The sequence below is a fragment of the Ctenocephalides felis genome, unplaced genomic scaffold (genome assembly GCF_003426905.1).
Source record: "Ctenocephalides felis isolate EL2017-DRISC unplaced genomic scaffold, ASM342690v1 CF-g0.4_SCAFFOLD_03572, whole genome shotgun sequence".
In the NCBI taxonomy this organism is placed as follows: domain Eukaryota; kingdom Metazoa; phylum Arthropoda; class Insecta; order Siphonaptera; family Pulicidae; genus Ctenocephalides; species Ctenocephalides felis.
In genome coordinates, this window is record NW_020539726.1 from 16,374,938 (window position 1) to 16,396,503 (window position 21,566).

The 21,566-nt window shown below is 26.8% G+C and overlaps 1 protein-coding gene across 1 annotated transcript in view; it reads right to left on the bottom strand.

The window, feature by feature from the left end:
- Nucleotides 1-306: 306 nt before the first annotated feature.
- The window catches only part of LOC113388173 (glutamate receptor ionotropic, kainate 2-like), a 103,469-nt gene continuing 82,209 nt past the window's right edge, over nucleotides 307-21,566 (bottom strand). The window contains exons 12-18 of the mRNA XM_026625575.1: nucleotides 19,348-19,494; nucleotides 16,871-17,020; nucleotides 14,166-14,364; nucleotides 11,054-11,285; nucleotides 9,766-9,881; nucleotides 8,547-8,702; nucleotides 307-504 (exon numbers count right to left, since the gene is read on the bottom strand). Of these exons, the coding sequence (XP_026481360.1) occupies nucleotides 307-504; nucleotides 8,547-8,702; nucleotides 9,766-9,881; nucleotides 11,054-11,285; nucleotides 14,166-14,364; nucleotides 16,871-17,020; nucleotides 19,348-19,494 (1,198 nt within the window). The remainder of the gene's footprint in view (nucleotides 505-8,546; nucleotides 8,703-9,765; nucleotides 9,882-11,053; nucleotides 11,286-14,165; nucleotides 14,365-16,870; nucleotides 17,021-19,347; nucleotides 19,495-21,566) is intronic.

Sequence of the window (21,566 nt, forward strand, 5' to 3'; positions counted from 1 at the left end):
TGTTATGGTCTATTTTATCAGAGATTGGCGACATAGTAACCATTGACCAACATCTCTTGCCTGATATATATTGTTATATGTTATTAGTATCGGAATTTGAAGAAAAACCACAGTTATATCCAAATCGAATAAGTTACCTTGTTACAAGAGTAGCTGATAGAAGCCCATTAGTTGATTGATAGGAAACAACTCTGTACCAACTTACCAGCTTTATTGTTACTAACCTAACACGTCCACAGTCCTGTTAATGTAAATACCAATAACAAAGATATTGCTTTAAATAACACAAAAATGGACCAAAATAGTTCATGTTCTCATTTCTTTAGGTGTGAATCCATACGGCGAATATGGGGGTCCCAAAGGATGGAACCTGGTCTCGGGAACCTGGCAAGGTAGCGGCGTCACCGGCCTGGAATTGTTTTCGCCGCTGCGGTCCTGGCTGTCGGCATCGCTGCAGCAAATCGCTTGACTAATTTCGAACGCGCTCTTTGAACAAAACGATCCCTGAAAATACACATATTGTTAGTTAAATTGATCGGTTTCGCCATACATCATAAACGGAATTCGGAATTCATTTATAGATTCTAGAAATTGACTTTAAGTGAGTGAATGACTCTACTTTTGATTTATAAATTATAGGTTTAATGAGCAAACAATAGTCTCTATGCACTGTAGTATAATAATACTGCTACTGTTAAAAATTTTGTTTCCGACGATTTTTATGATTTTTTTTTTGACAGTAAATACCGTAGTCTTATAGATCATACTAAAATATTACTAAAATATTAATTTTGTTTCCGACGATTTTTATGATTTTTTTTTGACAGTAAATACCGTAGTCTAATAGATCATACTAAAATATTACGGCTTATTAGATCAAACTACAATATTACTTGAAATCAATACAATACAATACACAATATTTTTTAAAATTAGACGATTTACTTGGTATAACGATAGAGTACTTGGTCTTAATGAACATACTAAAACATTAAAGTCCTAGGAAACTAGTTCAATTATAAAAATTGTTGATTTTTGAAAATTTGCTTTTAGAAAATACTCCGAGTTTACGTGTTCGTTCGTTTTTAATTATGTATAATAAATCCACTCGGAATATTTTTAATCACTCATAAATTTTTTTATTTTTTATTGATCAAGTCGATTATTTTCACATATCGGGAAGTTCATGTAACTTGCCACAAGGCAAAATACTAATACCAACTAGGTTAGAATTTATATTGTGCATCAAGTTTATATAATAAGAGTCTATAAAAATTGCAATTTTTGGTTTACTATTCATCAATTTGAACAGCTACAGATATCAGAATGGTAAAATACAACCGTCAGGACTATTCAGGAGATATTCTACTAAATTTTTGATAATTAAAAGTTGTAAAGTAAATGATTTCAAATCATGGGGTTTAATAGTAAATTTTATAAACATATTTTCTATATATAATTAATAACTAAGAATGTAAAATATTTATTGACCAGTCACTTTTTGGTAGGTCGGTCCACATAAATCATACGAATTCAATTTTGTTATAATATGATAATTTATTTTTACACTAATTTCTTAATTCATAATCCCATAATATTTTAGGTTGTACATTGAAGTAACTTAAAGTTTCATCAAAATCGTAAAAAAATTAACAACTAGCTCCAAACCAATTATCCAGTTTATCTTCAAAATACGAATCACCATACCCAACTAATATTCTTCGTACAATTTTAAAACATTTTAATTGGTTTAAGTTTTCTGGCTAAAACAGAAAAAAAAACTCGTAATTGCAAAAGTTTTAAAGTTTTAAAATCTGTGGAGCTGTTTTTAAGAAAATGTTAACGAAAAGTCAAATTTTGGCTCACATATAAATTATATATTCTCCTCAGTCGTTTAGTTTGTATATAGAAAAATTCATGATAGACTATTCATCAGAATTTATATTTTTGAAGTAACTATGAATTAGAAAGATTTGATATTAGTTAATATTAATTATTGCAACATAATGTTTTAACAAAATTTAATACATCAAATAATAATAATTGCAAAATCAATTAGAAATATAAATAAAATGCATATCAAGTGATTTAGAATTCTGTTTCCAGTGAAATTTGAAAAAAAAGTTTTATATAATGTGCATATAATAAAACACGGCTCAGATTATATTATAATAATTATTTATTATACCAATATTGAGTCCACTTTATAATTATTCTAATTTCTTAAATTTATTATAACTATATAACAAACAGAATTCAAATTCTAAAGATATGAATTTTTATATACAACATTATCGCTTATTTAATTTAATGAATATCCTTAATACTTTATTATGACATTTATCAATAAAAATATCTTAAGATTATTTCAGATCAAAAGGTAATAACGTCGATGATTAATCGATCAATGACAACCACAGGTGAAAATCTATGTCTATACCAATCTAAGATTTCTGCGATTGTTATTGATCTAAATATTTCTTTTTTTTTCAATTCAATTTTAGAATAAATCATATGTTGAAAACAACATTTTTTACAAAAAAATAAAAAAAAGTTTTTGTACATTTTAAGATACAGTTAAATAGAAGTTTTAATTGTAACTAAGAGAGGAATTAGAAAAGTTGATTACATCATTATAAAAATCATTCATATATCTATGCCATAAACTACATCAAAATCTTTATATTACATTTCTAAATTAATACACTGTGACATACAAGTTGCAAAATATTTCATATATAAAAAATGTAATAATATTTTTATATTAACGACACACCATATTGTTCAAAAATCAAAAACAATATAGTGTACTCAAACTTTCTTGAAATCTCACATAACTGAAATAACGGTAAACTTTGAAACACTAAAAATTTAGAAAATTTTCAAGAGATGAAAATTTATAATTGGGAATTTTTATTTATAGGTACGATTTTCAAAATGATAGACGTGCGTTTTCTAAATTATAAAACGAATTTAAATAAAGTAAATTGAATGAACATATTCTAATAAAAGCATTGAAGTTATTGCTCCAAATAAATTAAAGATGTATGATAAATATAATGTTATTCTACCATGAAAAATTAATAAATGAATGAAAAATTGCACATGAGAAAATGAATTTTATACCAGAAAAATGGAATCAAATGGAAACAATTACAATTCATCGCGAAGTTTAATAGTGTTAACAACCATTCATTAAAGTTAATAAAAATTAAACTTTATTTTTTTGTTAATTTATATAGAGAAAATTATTTTAACAGTTTTCTAATTGTCAAAAATTTTGAATCTGTAAATAAAGGCTAAAAATGTTCTTGCAAAGCGCTAATAAATTGATATACTTCATATTTATACTATAGTATTCAACATGATTTTTTATATATAGAAAGTAGAATAGCAATTAACTAATATAAAAATATCACATTTTGCCTTAAGTTATAAATAATTCTGCTATAATAAAACGAATAAATTGTTAATGAAGCAGTTCTACTATAAGTTAAATTATGAATCCATACAAAAATGTGGAATGATAGGATAGTTGACAGTAATATTAAACATATATGGAGGTGTGGTCTATATTAAATACCATAATTATCCAAATTGTAGTCATAATAAATTTTATGAAATATTATGTTTTATACTTTGTTTATTTTATGTATGATTAGTATTGACGACACCATGTGTCATCATATTGAAAATTAGTATATAGAATTATATAAATATTATCAAATTATTATATTATTATCAAAAAACTACAAAATAAATTGATGATCATAACATTTGCACGGCGCGAAGATTATTTTCCGAACTTAACTCAAAAGCAAAATTTTTATTAATTTTAACTGTTTCCTATAATTAATAGAATAATAAAATGTTAAAATTTCAATCAAATAATAATTTAGCATGGTAATTGACCAATCTTAAAAGAAAAACTAGTTGCATGTATTACAACTTACAACTATACGATAAAAATATATTTGAATCATGAAGATCTATTTATGCAGGATACTACTTTATAATATACTTCTAATTTTGAATTAATGTCTATGATAACTAAGGAAAATCTTAATTGATGATTAAACTCAAAATTACATCCAACTCTCTTCTCTTCATGCAATAAATTAATTTGAATCATTTAATAAAAAATTGATTAAAATTTATATTTCCTATTATGTGTCAACTACCCTATCAAGAGCAGTAATGATATTTATCGTTTATTTGAAAAGTAATGTAACAAATTTATAGCTAAACATATAATATAATATTTTACAGTAATTTTGAAAAATATTAAATTTAACGATGATATTTTGCTGATATCCAACCGCAAGTGCTTTTTATATTAAAATCTTCGGCGGCTTCGGAAATACTCACGATTCATGTAAATTTTAATCGAGATGTGGACATGAAGAAAATGATCGAAACGTCGTCTATAAAAGAAAATGAAATTTTGGTTGATGTCTACGATTTAGTAAAGATCACAACAATAGCAAAGCTTAAACAAAAGATAGCAGGCGGATTTATCATTAAGGAGATGTATAGGCAAATAACGGCGCCAATAATCTGATATAGAGCGATGTTACGGCAACGCTATGTTGCGGTCCGTTCTTTATATGAATTGGTAGTAAAAACTGTCTAAATGCTATGTTTTGGCGATCAGGCGTTTTAGATATAAACCTTAACCTGAAAACTGTACAAGAGCCAAAAATAAGAATTTTAGTTTTATAGCATAGCATTTTTCTGATGCTCTTCTGACATACATGAAATTAGATTTCATGTGCCTGTTTATACAGAGAATACATAGCATTCTGACAGTTTTCACTACTAATTTATATGAAGAAAGTACCGTTACATATCGTTGCCATAACAACGAAGAAAGGACGGTAACATAACAACGCTATGTTATTATCTATTCTATCGGAAAATTGGCCCCAAAGAAGCTAAAAAAATTAAAAAATTTCTAGGCTACAAAATTGCACAAAAATGCTCAAGCTGCTGAATAACAACATCAGATTTCACTAACAACGTCAGTATGTTTGTATTCCAACTGTTGCACAATTTTGTATTATCAAATAATTAAATCAAATATTTATGTATAGTTCAAGCATGCAGAGATTGAAAGATATCTACTAAATTTGATTGTTTTTTAAAAAAAAACTTTAGCTTTGCAGAAAAGTAAGTTATATACTTAAAAATATCATATGTTGAGATAAAAAACAGAAATACCAGCGAACGAATTTATTTTAGTCTGTATTATGGTTAAATTTGTAAAAAGCAACTTTTCTGATCTGACAATGTATTTTATGCATTCTCGAATTTTCATGATATTTATAATCAAATACTTAAATCGTAACTTGTAATTTATCAGAAGTCCAAAAGAAGTTTTTATAGTGATATCATAGGAACTTATGAAATTCTTACAAGAAAATTTAACTTGCAGATCAGAAAATTATTAGGAATGGACCTTTAATTAAATTATTATGATTCGTATGTAATAGCTTTTGTAAAAAAGTTCTTTTTGACTTTTTTATATTAAACAATTGTTAACGCTTTGCACGCAGTTAATCAATAACACACATAGCCATACTTATCTGGTAAAAATATAAAATTGAATATAATTATAATTGATTTTATTTATTTGTTCTGTTTGTTTGTTTGAAATAGTTCAATTAAAAATATGAACCTTTTTTATCGCAATTGAAACAAATGTCGGAAATACATAATACCCTAGGTTAGAAGACTATGTACTAAATTATATTGTACCATAACATCTAATGTAATAAAGAAATTTGAATAGAATTAAATTAAATTACAAACTATCTGAAAATTAAAAGCTTATATTATTTGCAAAGAAAAATAATATAACATATAATCAAGAAAAACTGCTATAACTAACTATAACTAATAAATAACTCTGGTTAAAATTGGTATAAGGATAGAAATGAAACAAAACATAACCTGAAATGTGATCTATCAGATCTATAAAAATTTAAATAAATTTTTATAGATCTGACAGTTACTTGATATACCAGCTGATATTTTCAACTTGTAATAAAAACTAAAATCTAACTCAAAAATAACTGCTCATTTTTCATTGGCAACTAACAATAAACTAATATATAATCTTACATTATCACAACCTCGAGGAAAAAATAATTTAAAAGTGCCGAAAACATAGCATTATCTTGGCGAATCAAAAACGTGCAGATGATTTCTTGATATTGGAGATAAATGTCGAACCCAAGGATGTCTCCGTAGAATTGAAACCCGAAAAGTACAAAAACGCTTACTTTCTAAAAATATTTAATTTTAAGATTTATCTAAACTAACCGAGCATTGTAAAATGAATGCTATTTAAAGTAGTTTTATTTTTTCTAAAGTGCATTCACACGCACATGACGATTTTCACATAATCAACAATCACTAATGATTTTTCACTTGATTGATCACTAATGATTTTTTTTAATGTATATAGAAATATTGTTACTCAAATTATATCTAGTTTTCTATCTAACATACGATTTTGGCAGAATTTTAATATAATGTTAGTCTTCCATATATCAATCAATAAACGATACAAAAACAATTTATTTATTGGGTTTACTTTGAGTAGATTTATAATTTATTTTATTGCAAAATTGAACAGCAATTTATCTAAAAGTAAGGTCTTTGTCTAGTTCGGGTTAAATCGACTTCGCTTTTGTTCATTGTCTGCAAAAGTAAAAAAAAATATTTTAGTATACTACAAGTGATAGTAGTTAGTTAGATAGTTTAAATAGGATTTTTTAAAAATTTGTTGATTGATTTTATGTTAACGGTTAACAGCCTTGAGTTCGAACACGTGTACTCATTTCAAAAATTTTGAATTTATTATATACGATGTCACAGTGTATTTTAGTTACAATGCGCTTCCACGAATAAAACTTTTAAACATTTAACAATCCTAAATATACTTTTTGAAATCCAACAGCGAATTTAAATAATTTTATATAAATAACTATAAGAACACAGGTTCACAAAAAATAAAAGTTGCCTGTTTCGGATGTGCGACATATGTTTTCTGATGTAGTTTTTATCGCTGAACACAAATCTAAAGTCAAAATTTGGGGTCAAAAATGACAAAAAATTAGAAAAAAAGACAAAATATCCAATCTAGTCATTCTTCTGCATGTTATTTAAAATCTTATAATTACTGTTGTTTCCTGGTCCTTTTTACTTTGAATGACTATATGAGTAGATTGAGACCTAAATCAACTATAAAATGTACAATAGAGCAGTAATTTGCCAACACATTTTCAGATATCCATATTGCAATTATGGTTTCAGATTACCCAGGGGCAACAGGGAGGAAATATTTTTGCAAATTATACAAAGAAAAACTTAATAGATCATGTAGTAAAAACTCAATAGTAATTTGAGGTAAAAGGGGCCAGGAAACGACAAATATTGCAAGTTTTTGATTATTATGCAGAAGAATTACTAGCTCGGAGATTCTGCCATTTTTTTCTAATTTCTGGCCATTTGACTCCAAATTTTGACTTTAGATTTGAGTTTAGCGCTGAAAACTATATTGAAAAAATACCGCATACCCGATTGCTTTAACAAGGATTTAATACTAATATATAAATACTATTTTTATTATAATAATAATTCAACAATTCTATTATCAAGCATTAAACAAATAACAAGAAAAAATCGTATAATTCAAAATTTTCTGATATCAATAATGTATCTAACAAATATAGTTATAAAATATTTTAACCATTTTGAAAAATAGCATTATATATTTTAGTGAATCTGATAGGAAATTTAACAATGTTACGTATGTAGTTATATTCTTTAATAAAATTTGATATTTGCTATTCATTGATATTTGCTGGCCTTTATATTCAAAATATTCTTACAGAAATTCAATTCAATAAATATAAAATTGTTTTATATTATTAAAGAACCGATTCTGCCGCGTAACAGACCAATGTTATGGCAAGGCTATGTTATGAAGAACTTTCCATAGAAATTCATTCTAAATATTGACAAAAACCTTGTGGTTGCTGTGCAGTTAGGCATTTTTCTCAGGATGTCAGATAGATAACCTAACCTAGAAACCGCACAAATGTCAAAAAAACGATGTGACATTGCAGTTTATGTGTAAAACGCCTAAATGCACAGCAAATATATGATATTTTGACAGTATTCAGTATAATTCACTAGCATAATGTATGCAATTTGGAGCGTAATATGGCCTTGCCATAACATTTGTCTGTTATGCGTCCCTAAAGTTAGCAAAAATCGAACTTAAAATTATCGTTGATAATACGGAATTTTGGTATAGCGTTATTGCAATAATGGTATTTGCTCTGAGTTAATTAGTAGAGAACAATAAATATTTTGCTGTATTTAATTAGGAGATTTAACAGGCGTATATTCTTTAAATCGTTGGCTTGGGTTAATATGATGCAATTGAACACATTGGTTTTGTTAAATGTATGTAAAGCTTTATTCGTGAAAACGCAAGATTACAGCTAAGTATCGCCCAAATACTGTTGGCTTACCCGTTCTTCAACGGCAATCTTCCGACTTTTCCATACAAATTCACAAACGGCTATGATGCAGGCTACTCCCATTCCGGCCATAAGAACTACAAAAACTCCGCCAACGTTGGCTAGGCCCAACTCGTTGGCTTGCGAACTGGCTTTTGTTGCCTCTTCCTGAAATTTTATAAAATAAATAGAAAAGGTGTTCAAATTATTTCGTAGATAGTTACACCACGATTTGGTCTTAATGCTGCTATTGTTTTCATCTATTTTAGATACTGTTTAGATATGTTTATAGAAAATATATTTATTTTCAAGGTAAGATCTTCAGTGATTAATGGAGCATTCAGCTATATATTAGGTTGGGCAAAATAAATCCTTTATATTTTCGGTAGATGGCTGTAGGTACAGATTTCTCATGAAGTATCATTCAAACAATTTAAGATTTATGCTCATTGAAAAGGTGACATTTTGCAGTAAAAAAATCTTTTGCTGTTTTTTGTTTTGTGCATTCAGTTGTGAGTTACAGAGTGTTAAAAATGAAAGGGAGAGAAAATTTTACTGTTTTTCTTTGACAAAGACAAAAACGCGAAGCTGAAATTGTAATAGTGTTTGTGGATTCGATACTGAAGAAGCCAATTATGTGCAATTTTGATTTTGTAGATTTCGTTCAGAAGATTTTGATGTCAAAGATGCACAAGAAGATCGGTCGTCAAAAATGTTGATGAAATAGGATGATATTATTAATATTGACAGGCATTTTGGCAGTCGTAACATTGCCTAGAAGCTAAAAATTGACAATAAAACAGTTTTAAACTAATAATTTTTTTTTCTCCCAACGCCATATAACTTCAAATCTAATACCACGAAAATATATTGTAAAATATTTACGTATATGTCTAAACAAAAAATTAACATGGTAATCACATGAAACAGTAATTGCGTAGATTTTGAAAAACAAATCTGAATTTCAATAGAAAACAGTAAGTTCGGTTTTGACCTAAAATAGACTATGGCAAGGCTGACTATGGACTGCTTGACCCGTACGGCTGACATGTGGTATAATATATATTAAAAGGTCTACAGTGACAGCCCTCAATCTATGGAAAAGATATGTACAATTCATTAGACATATAGTACACACGTAAATATTTCGTGCCAATACTAAACGATACATAACAATGAATCAAGCTTTATACATTTTATTAGATAAAATCAAAACAATATTGTTAATTACCGCGCAAGCTCCACCGCCTCGTTTTTCTTTCCACCACCTCCTTTTTAGAATATGCAGTTTACCCTCTTCTTGTAATTTTAAAACTGCATTACTAATGGCAGTGCGATATGGAGAGTCTGAAACAACAAAAATTAGAATACTGCATATATAAACATTTAAATTAATTAAACATTAGAATATTGCATAAGAAAACACTTAATTTACATGGTGATGTACCAGTTTATGCAGTTTCCATTCGTTTTCTATGAAAATTACACTAGAGAACAAACAACAAGAACTGACTGAAAGGTAATTAAAATAATTTTTAGATAAAAATAATATAATAATATTACACCTTGAAATCATATTTCGAGTTTTCATCATTGTAATGCGATCGTTTCGAAGCTTCTTTTGTATGAGTATGACAAATTTTTATTTATTTTTCTAAGTATTAATGTAACAAACTTGTAATGCGATCGTTTCGTAGCTTCTTTTGTACGAGTATAACAAATTTTTATTTATTTTTCCAAATATTAATGTTAAGATATATCGAAAATATTAAGAATCATTTAAACACTAATAATTACATGAATATTTCTCAATTTATTAACAATGACATATTCACTAGTTGAAACTAGTACAATGAAGATATCCTAATATAACACCAATGTTTTTATTCGACGTAATGACCAATAACATTATTATTCCTGTATTATTCTCCACAATTAAAAATTAACTAATAATAAAAATGCGATTATAATAATTATAAAGAATTTCACATTAAGTTACGGTTTTTCATAGCAATAATATTAATATTTGTAACAGTTTCTTAATCTTAATATCGCAGTAGAGTTCAAACTCTAAATGAACATCTTAAAATATTAGAGGTCTGAACAAAGTTGTGGTTTATGTGTCTGAAAGATTTTAATTGAAAACTTTTTGGCTATTTGCTTCATTTAATAGTAAAAGCAAAGTTGAAAATTTCAACTTATCAGCTACTTCTGGATTCTATTTATAAGGTTGAGTATATACTCATATCGGGAAGTTGATGCAACTCGCACCTAGTTAAATATTGTTCTTTTTATGAAATAAATGTATGCTGTAAAGTTCGACAAAATAGCATGTACTATAGAGAGAAAGAGCAAAATGTATTTCTTATTGTAATTTTAATTTTATTATAAATCGGTAAAAATTTTGGTTGGTATCTTGTTAATGCTTTATTCATGTACTATATATTTCTCAAAAAGTTCCAACTTCCTAGTTAGCCAGACAATTATAAATGATTAATAATTTATTAATTATCACTTACTATGAGGCATAGCTATTCCATAGCCTTTACTATCAAGTAATCCTCCGACTTGTGTAAGATCACAATTTCTTTCGATGACGTATTCGATGGACGTAGATTCCATTAAAAATGCGTAGGTGCCACGCCCCCGGACTACGCGTTCTACGCCTTCTACATTCGACGTAGTAAACACTTCAGGTCTTGTTGATTCCATGAAGGACCACATTCTTTGATAGGTCGTGAAATTTGAATCCTAAAATAAGAACAGTTGAACATTGATTTATTTGTTTAAATTATCATGTTTTAAATGATTTCAAAATGCATTACTTTTGTATTTTAGGATAATCGCCAAGCTAAAACTTAAGTTCTCTTTTATATTTTTTTTATTTTCATAAACTCTATTAGATATTATATTTTTATTAAATTTTATGTTAATTTTAAGTTAGACTCTACAGATTTTCATATGTGAAAAGGACCATTAAAGTCTGGACCATGGTAAACGTGTAGACAATTAAAAAGTAAATTGAGTAAAAAAAGCGCAATTTCACAAGAGACAAATTAATGCAATAGTTATACCAACTCTGCTGATGAATATTTCTGACAAAATATCGAATCAAAGTTATTCACAGTGTTATCTCTTATATTTTGCATTGGTTGAATAATGTAGCTATTGTTTATTAAAGACTATTTAATGATAAACATAAGACATTGGACCTGTTTGCCTCCTGACCGTCTCATTTTACCGTGCCTATAGGGTCAAAAGGCACCAGGTGACAAACAGCAAAAAAAACACATTTTTACAATGATGAATTGGTTTGGGAGATTTGCTGAACCTGATCAGAAAGTTGTTTTTTCAATATGTAGTAGAGTTTATATAAAAACCGACATTTCAAAAAACCGGTTTTCGAATTTTAAATTTCCCAGAAAACCGGTTTGAACCGGTTTTCAAATTTTATATAAAAAATCAATTTTTGCTCGAATATTCTGTAATAATAAAAAAAATATATCGGCAAATTTAGTGTGATTTAAAGCAGTTTTTGACCGAATTTATTTAATGTTCAATTTTATGGAAAGTAAACAAATTTATTTTAATTTTAATTAGTAGAACAAAGAAATATTAGTTGATGTGGATTAAATGACTTTGGAAATAATTATTCGTTATTCATGCATCGTTTTCACATATAGGTTATAAATATTTTTATAATAGTGAAATAAAAGAGTTTGAATAAATAAAAATAATACATTTTTAATTAAAAAACTTTTAACTTTTAATTAAATAAAAAAAAATAGATACATATTGATACATAGTTGTTAATGTCAATTTTAATTCTAAAAACAATTAAACAAAACCCCGAGTTTATTCTATTCCGGACAATTTTAATTAATTAATTTCAAATATTTAATTATTTTTTAGTTAAATGAAATATGATTGCTAAAAGCTGAGCACGCCTATCGATTTGTTATTTAGAAGTGTCCTTCGTTTACTCACAAAATTTCGGCAAATTTTCCGTAATAGAAAATACTATCTCACTTGCAACCGAACTAAAGTGTGTTATGATAATTCTGGAAATTTTGTTCTTTTATTTGTGACTTCTAGGGCTAAAAACTCTTTTTTTTTTTTCATTTTAGTAGAGCAATTCACTCTTTCAACAAGAAGTCGCATTGATCTAAATTAATATATCCATTGATATAATAATCTAAATTAATATATACATTAGGCAAAAGATAACACAGAACCTTTTTAGGAATAGTACAGACTGATATGATTCCAAATTTTATCGAACCGATATGATTCCAAGTATCAAAACGCTTGCTTCCATCTAGTACATATATATATATATATATATATATATATATATATATATATATTTGTCATTTTCCATTTATACAATAAAAACCTGTATTTCCGCAAAAACGCCGGTTTTCGAATTTCATAATTTTCGTCAAAAAAACCGTTTTTGAAAACCGACAAACTTTAAATCTATATAAATAGGCTGTGATATAGTTTGTTTTGCTTTCAGAGTATAGTTGCTCAAAATTCAAATTAAATCTTTATGCCCTTATACAATTTTAGTGTTAGTGCTTAATTAATTATGATTATTGCCAATTTATGAATAATATATTTTACAGTTGAAAGAAAGTATAAATACCTACAAATGAAAAATATTGTTATGCGTCAAAATAATGCAATATTTTTTAGGTTTTTTGTATTATTAACATGGGTTGTATGCAATGCAAATATTATTAATTTTATGTTTTTATCAAAAAATTTATTGTTTTATTATTTCAACTTATTTTATAATTATTACTTAAAGTGTTCTTATTGCTCATATTTTAAATTTCGCAGTTTTTTTAAAGATTGTAATTGATTTTGAATATAATATACAAATTGAAAACAAAACATTGAAACTGTAAAAGGATGGAACAAATTTTTTTTCAAGGCGGTAGAAAGAGTACATAATGAGCTTTTTATGATACAAAAATATTAATAAACACCAAAATAGTATTATAAAAATTAAAAATTCATATAAAATATAGGCAAAAATACAAAAAATAACAAATTGTCAGAAATAGAAATAAAAATAACAGATTGTCAGAAGACAATCTCAATGGTATTTGAATGTTTGAGCGAATTATTGGAATAAAAAACATGTTAGTACTAAAACTTTCTGTAGGGTCAGATTCATATCTTTAAGTTTTTCAAAGGTTTCTGAACATTTTGGCATACCTTAGAAAAAATGGATGTATGTGTGTATGTGTGTGTATGTGTGGATACAAATTTTTGTCGACGATTTCGGGAACACCGATCAACCGATTTAAATAATTCGAAAAGCATTCCATTCGTATTGATAAGAAGACGTGCCGATTGGTTTTTGGCGAAGGCAGGTCTAGCCGTTTCGAAGATACGGGGCAAAAAGTGACAAAAACGGTAACTCAGTTTTTAAGAGAACGGAGCGCCCGATTTTAATAATTCAATTAACAAATGTTAATTGGACATATGTATATCAAATTATCAGATTTTTTAGAGATTTCAATAATGTGTATACATTTTGATATACAAGATTTTTAATTACGGTACGGGAAGTTCCAGCCTTACGGCACGATGCTAGTTTTAATATTAAATTCCACTTACTCTGAAAAATGAAGCCGTCGATCCTCCGGCCAATGCACCGTATTTGATCTTGGTCTGTTTGGCTAAATCCTCGGCGCTTTCTATCGGCGACTCCATGCGCTCGACAGTCAGGAACGCCGCCAAGTTAGCGGTGTACGAGGAAATCATGATTAATGTGAAAAACCACCACATTCCGGCTACCATTCTTGTAGATAAAGCTCTGAGACGTGGAAAAATATGAATATATTAGCATTGTCTAGATGGAAGAAATTCTTATATATTATCATGCAAATGTCTTAAACCGAAAAAATATTACAGCAGACAGAAGTAATAAGCATGACACCTTTATAACATATCAAAAGTCATTGTAATAATACTATTGGTTCATAGATGTATTTTCAAATATCTATATGTATGGTATATGTATATTGTTTTATTTTAACAAATTTGCCAGACATTTACTGATGAAATCATTATGCTCAAGCTCAAACGTACATAGGTTTTGTTTAAATTTCACCAAGTCTTAATTAAATAATTTTTATTTTGAGCATAAGAAATTGTTCTACTATTTCTAAGATACTATAATAAAGAATATTACATTAAAATATATCTAAAAGTGCAACTAATGTACATAAGTTTCACTAAAAAGGTTCAGTAATCAAGGTAAAACATCTCACTTATGACAGTAGCATAAAAATGAGTATTATATTTCATTATTAATAATGTGAGTAAGTAGTATATTAAAAAGTATAAGCAACCCGATTATGAGATTAGGATACAAGATTAATGCAAAAAAATAAAGACTTTGAAATAAATGGAAGGACATCATGAAAATTTTAAACTCTTGCTTGTGGATGTGCACTTAAAGTTTTAAGATTAACTGTAAAAAATTAATTTAGGAAAAATGACTTCTGCTTCAACACACACACACATATACAATGTATATATATATATATATATACATATAGTTAAAAAAATGTTTCAACAGCCCATTCGTCGAAATTAAAAAAATATGTTAAGAAAAAATAATTTTCTCTATTATACGATTTAACATTTGATGTGTGTCATATTTCAGTAATAATAATAATTTATTAATAATTTTTTTTTGACGGAAATTATCATAAAACCTTAATTATTAGAAGAAGGAAATTATATTATTTAAATGCATAATAGAGCAAAAAATGAATCTTCTCCGTAAAAGTGACAGAACCAATATGATCAAGGTAGATCTACATGTAGGTCAATGTCATCTACATTGTGGATAATAAAAAAAAAATTTTTCCTTAACTTCTTTTACATTTCGACAAATGGGCTGTTAAAACATTTTTTTCAAATATGTTTCAAGGTAAAAAAAACTATCAATATATTACTATCTCGTATGCTAGAGAGTTTGGTATATTATAGTATATAAAGTGTATATAGAAACAAAATGTATATAAGTCTATAAATTGTATATAGAAAAGATCTACAAAAAATAATTTCAAGTTAATAGAAACATGCATTAAATTTCAACTGTATTTTAATTGTAACTGATTAAAATTACTGAGCTTATTCTACTCTTATTAATTGAAATTTGAATATTTTTGAAGTTCATCTTATATTTGTTATATTAAACTTAATACTCTAATGTGCTTATCACAAATTATTTGGAAAAAATAATAGAAAATTTCAGAAAACTATTTCTAGTATATGATATACAAATAACTGAAATCTAGTTTAAAAGAAATTTATAAATAATTCATTACATATATTAGAAACTAACAAATGGGTTACATTCAAAACTATAGCTAACAATCATCTAACTTTATGTGTAAATATTTGAAACAAATATTTTTAAAAATTGCTCTTCCTACAGTATATTACAAACATGCACAAATCGTCATTATTCAACAAACCACAATTAAACACATCTTACCTTTAGAAACTCCATAATTTTGTACCATAAACTTTAATTAAATTTTAGACTGAATGATTTGAAGCAATAAAATGCATCAATAAAACTAATCTAGTGGATTAAATGAGGCAATAAACTTCTAAAATTCGTTCAAATAAGTTGATTTTGCTAATGCCAGTTTTATGGGTAATTATTCAAGATAATGAATATTCATATTCGTTTGTTAACGATCGTAAATTTCAGTTGAAATTTAATCGAAATATATTAACAAAGGTACTTCGTTAAATTGTGAGATATAGTACAAATCTACATATCTATTTGATTTTTATATAAGTGAGTTACTTATAATTTTAAATTGTACATGGATTACGAGTTACCATGTCGTTGATTACGAGTTAAAAATGTTACTTAAGTTTTATTTTAAAGAGTATTTTGAATATGTTGACTATATGAAAACTGCTGAAAAGTTTCATTCTTTCAAAATTGTAGAACATACTCGACGAAGAAAATATTTGAAGGAATAGGTAACTGAACGTAAACATTATCTGATACGTAATTATTTTTTAGAAAAAAATTGTAAATTATTATTTTTTTACTTGTAAAATGTCATAAAAATTGTTATTGTAACAAATTATAGTTATAAAACTTAGACACATATTATGGTTATATTACCTTATACCTCTGTTACCTACCTGTAAAAGTAGATTTCCGTTCCAACTCTGAATTAATTTTCTAGATTCATCTACTCATCAAACTATTATTAACTATATCTAATAGCGTTATTTATAAAGCCATTCGCCAATACAAAATCCCAAATCTGTTAAAATCTTACTTTGGCGATATATCGCAACCCTGTTGCATGAGCGATCCGATGGTGAACCAGAGCGAGTTCATCAGTGAGAACTGATTATTTTCCTGATTGTTTGTCTCGTTTCCTGGACAAGATGGATGTTGAGTACTTTCCCATTCGTAGGGGCTGAACCTAAAAACATGACCCAGACACAGAGGTACAGAACTACCGTGCAGAAGGCAAAGGTAAGAGAAAGTTTGAGAACATAAATAAAGTTGGATCTTCGGTGAACTTGGTGAGAATATCGTGGAATGGTAATGGCAAGCATTTTTTCATGATATATAATGATAATAATAATATTTAATTTGAAAATAATAAAAAATAAAAAATATATAAATAATGTGCTATATTCTTCTCAAAGACAATCAGGCGATGAGATTATATAATATAGTGATATTTATTATCAGATGAGATTTTATAAAATGTTTATAAAGAAATTATTAATATAACTCTCATAAAAATATATCACGTAAAAAAACAAACTATTATGATCACTATATTTTGAGAACGAACTATTTCGACTAATATATTTTAGAAATTGCAAAAGTGCTCGGAGCTATTCAACTTCATCATTTGAAAATTGGCGAGCAAATATCTCCATAAAATTTAGTATCACATATGAACTATTTCAAAAACTACTTTTTTTTGAAGTAAAACTTCTTCAGGCGAGACTAGGGTAAATCCGTACAAATGCAACGGAGTGCCAATGTTTCGTCATTCGCTCTCGATGACATCATTTCTATACGGGTCGATTGTGATTAGTCGTCGTGTATGTGAATACAGATCTGTCATTGTATGCGTACCGACATCAACGTTGTATGCGTACCGATATCAACAAAAAAATCGGTATAGATAAATAATTATTTTAAAGTTATATCGTAGTACAAATCTTGATTTAATGAAAAATGCCTGAATTAGAAGAATATTTTACCCTGTTACTTGAAGATAATAAATTGTGCCGTGAACTAAATGCAAGTGTATTGATTAGAAATTATTTCTATATTATTCGTAGTTTATATAAATCTTAGTTATTAAAATGGAAAACATTTTTATAGGGAAGATAGATATTACATCTGCTCAAAAAATGAAATTGTAACGGCAGCAAAAAAGTAAAAAAAAACAAGCAGTCAATGAATAAATATTAATTTTAATTACATGAAGTCTCAAACACACTTGCATGATGAGTAAAATTGTGAAAATAATATTTCTTTAGGCGTTGTTTAATATAATCCACTGTGTGAACGAATATTATAGAATTTATTAATCAGCAATTACTTCATTTCTCTAATAAAGGTTCATTTATAAATGCTAATTACAATGACAAACCGATCATGTCATATTTGAAGTATGACTTTTATTACATTATTGTTTTCAAATATTATAAATAATTTTAATGCTAATATAAATATATAATTTATAATTTATTATTATATAAATATATATGATCATTGACAATAATAATTGTGAGCATCACGAGTGTTACCATATTACAAATAAACATTATTCAAAATTGTTATATGATGTATTTATTTTTAATTAAATGCCATCTAGTACAGTAGCAAATAAGTTTTCTTTTTGAATATGCAATCTTTATAATTCATTATGTAGTATTTCATGTAGAAATGATATAAAACAAGACTGCGAACTAAATATTCAGAATGTGATATGGTATTACAAATATGAAATATAGAATACATTTTATAAAAATTATTAGATTGTATTTTAATTCCCATGTAAAAATTATATACATTAGATCTTTACACTTAGAAATTTGAAGGTAAAACGGAAATGATACTGTGTTTTTAAAATTTAGTTTTTATACATAAATACAAAAAATTTCGAACTAATCTTCTTAGAAATAAAATGCAATGATGTTAAAGGATATAAATTAGACTTGGTAAATCGGTAAGTTGAATTTTTATATATTTAAATGTGCCATGTAAAACGAAATAATTTAGAGAACAAAATATTTTAAATAAAATATTTCTTACAAAAAAATGAAGTACGATTGAACACCTATGAAACATTATATTGTAATTTTAATTCAATGTAAAAATGTTATAGATTTGCGAGCACGGCAAAATTGGAACTGTTTTTGTTAAATTTTGTTTATACTAATTTATGATCTTAAAACTTATGAATTAAAATAAATTGTCATATTAAAGTATAAAATGTTATTTTCATACTAGAATAATGAATGAAAAGAATGAAAAAAAAGTCTTGATTTTGAATAAAAATAAAATTTGAATATGATATTAAACTGAATTACTACAATATTATTATCTACCATTACAAACATTCTCGATATTCTCCACCATCGTAATGCAATACATTTAGATATCTGCATAGTTAACATGCTAGAGAGAAAGAACCTAAAATAGTTCAAAATCATTTCATAGCACGCAGAGCAAAATGCCTAGGAAGTAGGGCAACCAATTTGGCAATAATTGGCGGCTTACTTGGGCAGCAAGTCGCAACTTTGTTGCATCAGTGAACCGATAACGAACCAAAAACAATTCGGCAATGTGAATTTATTGTTCCCAGAGGGATCGGCTGGGCCTGCATTTGGTTCATGAGTCGAGCTTGACCATTCGTACGGTGAAAATCTGTATGTGCGATTATAATTTGAAAGTCTAATCTAAGCACGGAATTTTATAGGATCGCAATAAATTATATAAATATTGAAGATAAAAGTTAACTAGCATATTGTAATTTATAACAACACAGTATAGTTAAAATATTTTTTCATAAAATTATGTGCGAATAAAATATTTTGCATATTTGTATTATTAATTCCAACTAATGGTAATGCCAAACTTTACTTCAGCAAAAAAATTGAAAATTCCGATTAATGTCAATGCCAAATTATATTTCAGCGAAAAATAATAAAAAATTGCATACTACAATTCGCAGCAACACTGTACAATTTTCTGAATTTTGAAGAATATAAATGACAAATTTTACTTTTACTACGGCAAAATATTATAGAACGATATTTCATAAATAATTTATCGATTAGTTATTTTACCCTATATTTTATAACTCTATAGATATAGTTCTTAGGTGAAAAATACCAAGGTTTCATGAATGCTATCCTTTGTTTGAATTATTTAAAAAATAAGCCTATTAAAAAAGCATTAACGACATTTATACACCATTATAAGAAAAGTGAAAAACTTATATTTTATGAGAGGTGTTCACATAAAATATATCTATTTAACATTCATCAGATCAAAAATATTTTTTCAAAATGTTAATTCATGATTACAATATTGATCCACTACTTGAAATTATGCGAATGGTTTTATACTTTGTTACGTAACATTTTTAACTAATGTCATCTAGTTGAAAAATTTTATAAAAAGAGCCTTTATATGTTAAATTACCCAAGTCCACAAAAAACGTTGTTTGTATTAGATGTGTGGTATATATGTTTTTCAATGTAGTTTTTACCGCTGAATACGATTCTAAAGTCAAATTTGGGGGTCAAATGACACAAAACATTTTTTTAAAAAAAACTACAAAATCTCCGATCTAGTCATTCGTGTGCTCGATAAATAAAATTTTATAATTTCTGCCATTTCCCTGCCCTTTTTACCTTAAATATTAAGTATTCACTTAAATGATCTATTACATTTTTTTGTAGAATATAACAGTAATTTGCAAACTTATTTTCAGATATACATTTGCAAACATGTTTGCAGATGTTTGCAAATTAATGTTGAATTATATGAAAAAAGACCATGGATTATTTAATTAAAACTTAATTGCAACTCAATAGTCATTGAATGTAAAAACGGTAGAAATTATAAGGTTTTAAGTATCATGCAGACAAATTACTAGATAGGGTATTTTGTTTTTTGAAGTAAAACTTCTTTAGGCGCGACTAGAGTGTAAATCCGTACAAAATCAAAGTAAGTGCGTTACGGCCGAGTCGAGTGCCAATGATTCGTCATTCGCTCTCGATGATATCATTTTTTTATACGGTCGATTGTGATTGGTCGTCGTATATGTGAATAGAGATCTGTCGTTGTATGCGTACCAATATCAATAAGAAAATCGCCATAGATTAAACATTTTAAAATTTCATCGCAGTACTAATCTTGATTTAATGAAAAATGCCTGAATCAGAAGAGTATTTTACCCTGTTTCTTGAAAATAATAAAACAAATTAAACATTTGTGCCATGCACTAAACGTAAGTTCATTGATTAGAAACTATTTTTATATTATTCGTAGTTTCTATAAATCTTTGGAGTTATTAAAATGGAAAATATTTTTTAGGCAAGACAGATATTACAGCTGCTAAAGGAATAAGATTATATCGCCAGCGAAAAAGTAAAAAAAATACAAGCAGTAAATGAATGTATGTTAATTTTAATTACATGAAGTTCTCCAAACACTATGATGGGTAAAGTTGCGAAAACAATATTTGTTTAGGCGTTGTTTTAATCCACTGTGTGAACAAATATTATAGAATTTATTAATCAGCAATTACTTCATTTCTCTAATGAAGGTTCATTTCTAAATGCTAATTACAATGACAAACCTATCATGTTATATTTGAAGACTTTAATTCCATTATTGTTTTCTAATATTATAAATATTTTTAATGCTATTATGAATATATAATTTATAATTTATTTTTATATAAATATGCATAATGGTTGAAATTAATA